Source organism: Ylistrum balloti, unplaced genomic scaffold (assembly GCF_031769215.1).
Source record: "Ylistrum balloti isolate Yb309-2 unplaced genomic scaffold, AGI_CSIRO_Ybal_v1 Utg370306, whole genome shotgun sequence".
Classification (NCBI taxonomy): domain Eukaryota; kingdom Metazoa; phylum Mollusca; class Bivalvia; order Pectinida; family Pectinidae; genus Ylistrum; species Ylistrum balloti.
Window position 1 is genome coordinate 11,169 of NW_026782228.1, and position 9,961 is coordinate 21,129.

The window sequence follows — 9,961 nt, forward strand, 5'->3', positions numbered from 1 at the left end:
TTTTCAGAAAAAAGTTCCAACTAAGAAATATCAAAATGTACAAGGTAGATTAACACATCAGACAAGTATATTCACAAAAAGAATATAAATTTGTACTGGCACAACTGATGTCAAACAATGGTCTTTGGATGATGAAACAAGAAAAACTACATTTGTTTGTATATCTGATGAAATGCAATTACACAATTATCACCTTGTTCAAGTCATAGATGAAGGAACTTTTCCTGCAATCCGGTACTAATTGTGAATAGGCATACTACTTTCTGAAAACCAACTTTGAAAGAAGAGAATTTCTCAACTAAAATGTTTACTATAAAATCATACTTGTCTCTATTGTTGGATATATCCACAAAAACACTAATAAGCAACTATAATATTGATTGAACCATGTGAAACTAAAAAATCCAGTACATCTTTGATTGATTTATTTGCTCTAAAAAGATTGATTTTTGCCTTCTTTTCGGATTTTTTTTCTCCTCTTCATTATATGTAATTTTGAAACTCCCTTCAAATAGCTAAAACAAACCATCAAATTAAACAAAAAACAGAGACCATGTGGAACCTACATAAGAAATTTAAGAATGATCTATACAGGGCTTCTCCAGAAACAGCAAAACAAAAATTGTTCATGGATTGACGATGACAAAAGAACAACTTGATTGCAGTGAGATCCAAACATGAGATACACTTTAAATACAAAGAAATACATTATATATTTTTGAACAAAAAAAATCTTGAAATTCAAAAGCAATATCTGAATACTTCTGACAATTTTTTTTTAAAATTCAAATTCACAGCTACCTGATTTAACAATAATGTTTAATAAAACTGTTTAAAATCTAGATTTTTGACAACAATTATAACATCAGTCTAGATCTCAAGTAACCAATTCTCAGATTTGTAAAAATTTCACGACATTGCAGAGGTAGAGCATTAATCAGGATGATTCCTCCTCTTTGTTTGACTGGCATTCACCTTTGCTGTTTTCTGAACATTCATCTTCCTCCTTGTCACACTCTGATTTTGAGATACTATCTTCACTATCATCACACACTCTATCACAGGTAACTGGCTCCTCTTCATGGTCTTCAGATTTTTCTTCACTCTCTTTTGTCTCCTTTTCTTCACTAACACCAACCAATTCCTGTTAATGAAAGAATGTGTTTCATTTATTTGTCATAAAATGTCCATGACAAGTGAAAGCAAGAAGATGCAAAGCAATGCAATTAATAGAAAACATCTTCATAAGATTGTTTCAAAAAGTTTTAATAAAGCTCTTCCATATTTGACCCTTGTGTAGAAGCTGATGGCTTCTTTACTGAATAACATGTTGGAGGTCTGCCACATGCTACATAATGCAAATGTCCTTGGTAGGTTCATTGAACCACACACCTCAGATCTTCTGAGGGCGTGAAATCTTATGCTTTATTGACAAATTTCTCCCCCAACCCATGCCTCCATTTTTGATACGTAAAAGTAAAAAATCTCATTATTTATAAGTCTATGAGAAAGCACTTTCTCTTTCACTTAATATGATCACAATACCTTTCATCAATTTCAAAACACGAAACATAAAATCCAATCACTTACTTGTATTACATCAGCAAAATATTCTGCTTGGCTTGCCATCTTTGTCAATTTTTCATTTTCATTCCTAAGTTCCTCAATCTCGCTGTGTAGCTGATAAATTAAAGGATAAACACATTTTTAAGTGACAAGAACATGTTGTGTAATAACTTGTGGAACAAGTTTGTCACAGTAAAACAAGAAAAACACTTCTCATAATCTTAAATATAAGTATTCTAACATTGGGGAAAAATAACAGGTCATAATAATATAAAAACTATTGACAAACTGAGCAGCTAAATAACTCATTACCAAAACTAAAAATATCTTGTGTGAAACTTTGGTGGAATATTTAGCTTTAGTTCAAAACATGTCAAAATTATTCTTTAAACCAAAACCTTCAACCTGGAACTGTAAAGTTAAAAATGTGTCACTAATGTCTCTTTTTTACAGAAATTTTACTTGAAATATTACCAACTTATCACCATCAAGGAATGCATCACAAACTTTACAAACTTTTTTGAACCAAAACCTTTGACTTATGGTTTGGTTAAGTGCACAAAACGTAACTGTTTTGTCTGTTTAAAGAGAATGTTGAGAATTGAGAGAGGAAAGCTCTGGACAATACTAAACTGCTAAAAAGAAAAAAAACTCCAGAAATATTGTTGAATATTGTCAAATGTCATTCTGGAAAGCAGCTTCATAGTTATAAAGTAACTCTTCTAACTACAAATTTGAATGAAACTGCCTTCAAGAAAACATCTACTAAGTGATAAATTTGACTGTCAGAATTTCCAAGATTTAAATCCCAAGAAAATACATTAAAATGAAAGTCTATAAACCAAATAAATAGCAAAAAAATACCTGTTCATTTTCATTCAATGATTCATCCAATGCTTCTCTCCTACGTTCAGCTAAATCTCGCCAGTAATTCTCTGGAATTTCCTCTGAAAAAAGAAAGTATGCTATCCCTGATAATGGTGATTCATCAAAATGTTTTGTGTTATAATTATCGTATATGTATTCCCTTGATACATTGGATGCTTCAATTTTATCTATGTTGATTATATGAAAGTTTACAAGATCCAAGTCCTCAGGATTAAACTTGACAAGAATATGTGCAGTCTTTCATTTTCTGTAGTGACATCCTTAGTGGACAGCAAGTGTTCACATTGATATCTGGTATCATTAATGGAACACAGTCTGTATGACTTTAGATATCACTGATATCAATGTGTGGTCTTGAAAAATTGCTACTTTTTCACAGACATGTCAAGAGTCCTAGACAATTTGAAAATAAGATTATGACTTACTTCTAGGCAACCACATTTGATAATACACATAAACACTTAAATATGTATTTTCTCAACAAAACGAGGGACTTCCTACCATTAACCATTAAATCATAAGCCTCCTGGTCAATATCATCGACCAATTTGGATTTCTTTTCAGTCTGAACTCCTTTGTCATCATAAGTCTTGTCCTTGGTTGCTGGAGTTTCAGGATCAACGTAAATCTGGATGGTGTCCTTTCCACATTTCTCTTTCTGAAATGAAAAAAATCTTAGCTTTATGACAGACAAAAACATTTTACTAATTTTTCTGGACAACACATGTGTGTGTAATTTCAATTGTTTACTTTCGAAGATTTTTTGTGGTGGAGTAAAGGGTTGAAGAGAACCATGTGTTGTGACCAACAACTTTAGTCTTACTGCTATGATCCCTTAACAGATTATCAATGAATCACTACATGGTGTCGAAATATTTTCAGCTTACTTTTTTTTTTCCGCGAAAATGTCAACATTCTGTTTATCAATTTTATGTGGTTGCCCATGTGTCATCCATGGTGTGTGGCAGTAACAACTGATGTGGAAACTTTGATTAATACATGTAATCTTTGACTGAGAGCACTTAGCATGTCAGACATTTGAGACTTACAATCTGAGAGGAAATCTCATTTCTCCTTGAAAAATAACAAAGATAGGATGAGCACCCTCATCAAGTGGGCCAAACCCAATACAATTTTTTCAAGTACAACTTTAACTGCCTTAAGGGTTTTTAATATTCAATCCAAAAACTAAATCTATTACTAAAAGTAAGCAATCTAAACTTCTCTGTAATTTTTTTCTTTCTTTCTTTTTCACAAACCTGTGCATTCAAGAGAGCATCTTTTCCTAAATTTTTTCGGTCTTTCACAGCTGAATACTGTAGTGTCTGCAAGGTTTTTCTACCATCCAATGGTGCCTGCAAAAAGATATTTTCAACCACATTACAAAATATATATTAACTAGTCAAAAGGATGATTAAAAGTACTAAAGAACCCACAAACAGACTGCCCATTTAATACCTTAAGAGTCTAGATCTGGGTCTTTTCATTACCAAAACTTCCTGTAAACAGTTCTTAATAAACCCCTCCTAAAAATATTGCAGTTTCAGCAGAAATGGGACAATAATAAAAAAAAATCACTCTCTTGGTTCCCTAGTTTATGTATACTTTAGGACTAACGTCACTAATCAGCCAATGAATGACTGGGATTATGTTTATCTAGTTAGAGCAAATTTCTTCTTTAATTGAAATTTGTTAAAAAATTATGCCCTCCAGATTGGGGGATATAAATTATCTGCATTTAGTTGGCCTTCTAAAAATGTATAGTTTTAACACGTTTCAATATCTGTGGGTCAAATTTAGACAGGTGTAAAATGTCAGGAACCTTGCAGTTGCTAAATTCTGAAGGCAACGAGTCTGAGGTGCCATTAAACCTATAGTAATGCCAGTTGTTGCCTTTGACAGATATGTTTCTATCAGTAACTTTTTAAAGCCAAATATTGAAATGCTTTTCCTTTGAGATCCACTGATATTTTGAGAACTCACTATTCTTTTTGTAACTGGACACATCACAATTTTGGAAATGGTGCTCAGGACTTGCCAGAAAGAAATCCTACAAAAATTTCTATGAATTTAGAGAGTTGTTACTAGTGTTGAATTCAATGCTATTGGCATAAATGCTCAGTAGTAACATGTAGTGATTTACTTGTGCGAGTCCTTTAGGTACTAGTACTGTTGGTTTTAGTACCATAAAAGAGAATTGCGTCTTTTATTTTTTATTTCAATGTCTCCGCTAAGAATTGAACAAATTATCTCTAGCTTTCTAATCCTATAATCAACCAAATGCAATCATACTAAAGAGAAGTTCCTCTAGTTCAGAATGGGATATTTGCAGCTAACATTTACCTGGGTTACATTAGAAATAAAATCCTACTCTGTGCTTGTATTTGATCTTTGACAAAAACATAGTAGTGGAAGAAGCCTTACCCAAGCTGGGATTCGTACTAGCAACTCTGTAGTCTCTAGCCAGACACTTTACCGGTTGGCTAAAGCAAAACTCCTAATAACAGAAGCTAATAAGATAACCTGTAATCTTAACATATACACTACTATCTGTCACAATTTTTGGCATCATAGACAACTACAACCCAGATTCGATATCTCTTAAGAAGCATCTTATTCTTCTCTAGTTTCTTCTCTTTGGAGTGATCAATGCTATCAATCTGTATTATTTTCAAGGAGTTATGAAAAATACCATCCTCGCCGAGGTTTAAACTAGCCACACTTCAGCCTCTAGCTAGGCCCTCTACTGCTCCACTCACGGGAAATTCTCATAAGCTTTGCTAGTAAGGCAACCTGTACTCTCATCTTCTACATGCCATTTTTGTCTCCCTGAATTTTATAACTGCCTGTTCATATGTAGATATATTCATCGAAGAATATGTGGGGTATTTTCTCAAAATTGGGAAGATAAACCTGTTTTCCCTTTATTTGAGGAAATAAAACACTCTTTAAATAGGCGACAAGATAAAATGAAATTTGACCCTATCCAGGATTAGAACTAAATCCACAGAAACTTGACATTCTGTCAAAATATCATTATAGTCTATGGGCTATTTTATAGCAATTTCATTGACAGAAGTTACTCAGGACATCGGTGGCATTGTCAACAATGTTACTAGATGGAGATTATGATAAATTACCGAGACTGTTGATACTTATTTAAACAGTATATAAGGAATTAAAGTATTACAAGTCTGTTCAGGCCATCTTCAGTCGAGTTTTTCCCTTTAAATGATGCCATTCGGATATTTTCTTGATGTTTTCGTCCTGCAGTGGATGCCATTTTATCTTGAAGTTCCCGCACTCTGTAGGTCACGTGACTGGGACAGAGGTCTGCTTAAAATGGAAAACGAAAGACGCCACGAATTCTCTCAAAAAAAGATACGCAATTTAAAATAAAAGACGCGTTAAATTTATTTGACGCGTTGATTAGAAATTGTTTTGGTGCAGGGATTTGTCGACCAACCAATGTTAAACTGTTGCATTTATGTAATTTGTTTACACAGGGACGTTACGTTTTCCTGGACTTTGATGACTGAACAGCTCAGTGACCGAGAAGTCTCCACCGTGCTTTATCTCCTATCTTTGTATAATTTGATGGCAACAACAAATAAGGAAGGCAACTGAAATTTAAAATATTTTATGATTATATACAATGTAGGTAAAAAAAATAATTATATCAGAGACATATATAACACAATATATACGTCTCTGATTATATTGAGCATATATGCCAGCCATTGTCCATTACAATATAGAATTCTAGCAGTATTGACGGTGTTGTAATTGAAATCACTCCCTTCGCAGATATTGTTGTTTTATGTGTTGTATATTGTTGTAAAAAGATTGCCTTAGTTCAAAAAGGAAAAGAATGATATACACAAAGTACAGATTAAAATAAAAGTCTGAACTTTCTCAAATTAACAAGATTTTATTTATTCGTAAAGAATATAAATCGTGTATCTATATAATGGTTTATATCAGAAATCTTATATAAATCTATGTTCACAATATCCCGATCGGCACCCGTACCCCTCATGTATAGTTGAGGATATACGTGTATATAACTATGCATTACATAGTTCTGGCGTCAGATTTAGTGGGAGGAAAACCGAGTTGAAATGAATATGAAAACGTGCAGATAAAGAAGTATGTAATATCTTAATCAGTAGATGACGCTATTAGATGTTTAAGTGAGACAGAATGACGTTAATGAAAAAGTAAAACAAAAACAAAGCTCACAAACATATACACTCACAAACAAAAGTGGATATAAATAGGGGCACATACTGATGTACGCACTAGGCCAGAAGTCGAGTGATAATACGTACGTCACATCTAAATTTAGAAGCAACAACGCAAGTTGCATCGATAGGCGAGGCCACAAACTTTGATGTAACTGACAAACATATTGAGACAGATTTATGCAAAAGAGATATAAGGTAATCCAACCTATTTATTTTCTTATAACATAGTACCATATTTCTACATTGGTTACATTCGTTGCGATGAACTAAACAGTGTGTAAATTACACAATAACTTACAAAAATGTATGTCAGGGACGTAAAGTATTATACGTCCCTGCTTATGCCAAGTACGTTTAGTACCCATATCCCATCGGCAATGCTCTGTTTGAATGACTGGCCCTTTCATTAAGAAAAACTTTACTTCATTACAGTTCCATGGCAGCTAAGGGCAATACGGATGAAAATGAAAGGATGTCTGTCCTGTTGTCCAGGCTACTGGACAGAAAAGTTATTGGTACACCGGAAGTGGTGGACATCAAAAGAAGGATATGGCCAATACAGGAATATATCGGAAATTCTAGCAATGAATTTGAGGATTTAACATATGGCGGAAGTCAACCCGAAGGTATCGTCATGCAAGGCACGGATCTGGACATATTGCGAACAGACAAAAATGTTGTGGTGCTGTATCGAGGACAAGAGATCCCCCGGGACTGTGAACACAAAACAATACTGTATATGAAGGAAGCTGGTTGTCGATCTGGCTATGCAACTTTACAGCTTGGCAATTTCGGTGAAATGGTCACTGAAAAGTTATCAAAGTCTCTTGTTTCTTTTGATGGTGAACTCTATGTTTCAAGTGACATTTACAGAGAACAAAATGTCAAGATATTCACTGAAACTACAGGAATGAAAGCAGAATCCCATGGACCAAGTAGTATATTGAGCGAAATGCCATTTCCAACAGACCACGTATATAGCTTTAGATGTAACAGCTTTCCTGAAGGGGCCAACGAATGGATAAATCGTACAAGACTGTATGGTTGGCCATCACAATCACTGACAGACAAAATCGTTAACGGTGGCTGCCATCTTGTTCCAGTTGGAGACACCTGCTCTGGAGACACCTTATTACAATGGAGGGTATCACTTATAACAGCAGAGAGACAATTAGTCCACTCCCTTAATCACACACAATTTCAAGTATACTGTTTGTTGAAATATTTCCTGAAACAAATTCAAGATTCGATAGAGAAAATGACAAGTGACCGGGACATTCTGTGTTCCTATTTCATGAAAACTTTGACATTTTTCGCTGTGGAAAACACCCATCCAATGTTTTGGCAGGAAAAAAACCTATTTTACTGTTTCTGGTTTTGTTTCAATATGTTGATATCTTGGGTTAGATTGGGTCATTGCCCGAACTACTTTTTCAAGGCTAACAACATGTTTGAGAAAAAAGTTCACGGGCAGAATCAACAAAAGTTGCTCCAAATTCTAGATCATTGTCAAAAACTGAAATGGATGAGTTTAGCAGTTGGAACATATTTTGATCCATCAATAATGGAATACCTAAGGTATGCCAGAGTTCAAGCTGAACTAGGAAGACCCCAAACTCTAGCAAAAATTGAACATGACAAGGACATAGAAATACTAGATGGTCTCAAGTGGTGCCGGAGGATGTTCCTATACAGAAATTCATTGGTTAGTCCGATGTCTTCAATGTTGAAATCACAAACAGAAGTAGATGACCTTATCACTTACTATAGTACGGTTTGTACACTTTTAACAGTAGCTGTAGAATCATATCCAAACCCTGAAACATCTACTGGAAACAAGACTAGATACAAGAGTCTGAAGAAGTGTCGGCAGTGGCTGATACCAGCGTCCTCATTTGGCACAGAGTTATTATATTTAGCAACTTTTCATTTTAAAACGGGAAATTACAAAAAAGCTTTAGAGATCTGCAATGGGATATTGTTATTAAAGACGTTTGATATTGATGACGAAACACGAATACCTCCGGAGAAACAGGAAATGCATGCGCACGCATTCTGTGGTCAAGGATACACTTTAGTGGACAGGATAAGGAAAATATTTACATGCAACCTCTTTTTTAAGGATAGACATTTTTGCCTCCATCACTTCGAACCAGAACTGTCGAAATGCAGTCGTGGCTTGTACATCCCTTCACTGCCCTACGCTGTGTTTCTGTCTTTTTTGTGCTTCCACGAACTGGAAGACAGGACCGGATGTGACGCGGCATTACATAACCTGATAATGGTCAAGTATGATGACCAACAAGGAGGACACAGACACTGGATAGTCCACACACTTCTAGGAATCTGTTACCAAACACTAGGTGACACTCAAAGAGCAAAAAGGGCTTATTTGGAATCTCATCAAACGAGAACATTTTTTCATGAATTGAATCCTGCCTTGGAGCGAATTGAATCATTACGATCTGACTGAGGATAGCATTATAATAACTTCTGCTATGACCCAGATTGTACTTTAGACTGAGATCTACTTTGACCTGCATCAGCTTTGTTGTGCTGTATTAATACAAATGATTAATATCACTTTGTATTATCAATGTAATGACGCCACGGAGGGAGAAGCAGACTGTGATGTTGGAGATAACACTGTACATGTTTAGTCACATCCTCGATACTACAGGGGTGACACTTTTGCTCTGTTCACCCCTGAAATATGTCACGGCAAAATTGAAAGTTCCATGTTGGACATCTTGTGGACAAGACCAAAAGACTAGTTTGATTCTTTGAGGTGCATCAAACGAATCTCGAGGTCACATAACGGTATATTGTAATAGCTTTGAAGGTGGGTGTCGCTCCTTTGTAGTGTTCAAAAGGAGCATATCAGCCGGTGATTGGTTAAGTTTTTTCTCCTGGAACCAATCAAATTACTTTGCTCGTGCCTTTAATTTTGCCAAGACATATTCCAGGAATGCACAGAGCGAAAGTGATCGAAACCCCTGGAGTATTGAGAATGGTGTAGCCACTGAGATGCTTGTTAATATAAAATGCTATTAAAGTTGTTGATCAAATCATAGTTAATTATGACATACTATTAAGGATTATTGATAGAATTTTAATCAATACGAAGTATTGAAATCGTTGGTCTGATGTAGCAAAAAGTGAAAAAAATGGGTCTCATAGGCCATTATAAAAGTAAATATATAACACCTCTCAACACAAATTTAGATCCAGTAATGCAGTTGTTATAATGCCCAGCCGTG

The 9,961-nt window shown here is 34.9% G+C and overlaps 2 protein-coding genes across 2 annotated transcripts; one reads left to right on the forward strand and one right to left on the reverse strand.

The window, feature by feature from the left end:
• Nucleotides 1–937: 937 nt before the first annotated feature.
• LOC132553194 (uncharacterized) lies at nucleotides 938–5,737 on the reverse strand. Its single transcript, XM_060217422.1, has 6 exons — nucleotides 5,645–5,737; nucleotides 3,714–3,809; nucleotides 2,956–3,112; nucleotides 2,431–2,513; nucleotides 1,591–1,680; nucleotides 938–1,144 (listed from the first exon to the last, which is right to left on the reverse strand). Exons 1-6 carry the CDS (start codon nucleotides 5,735–5,737, stop codon nucleotides 938–940), a joined length of 726 nt encoding a protein of 241 aa, XP_060073405.1.
• A 1,087-nt stretch (nucleotides 5,738–6,824) lies between these two features.
• LOC132553184 (uncharacterized) lies at nucleotides 6,825–9,769 on the forward strand. The gene is made up of 2 exons (XM_060217412.1): nucleotides 6,825–6,896; nucleotides 7,134–9,769. Exon 2 carries the CDS (start codon nucleotides 7,138–7,140, stop codon nucleotides 9,172–9,174), a length of 2,037 nt encoding a protein of 678 aa, XP_060073395.1. The 5' UTR covers nucleotides 6,825–6,896; nucleotides 7,134–7,137; the 3' UTR covers nucleotides 9,175–9,769.
• The last annotated feature ends 192 nt before the right edge of the window (nucleotides 9,770–9,961 follow it).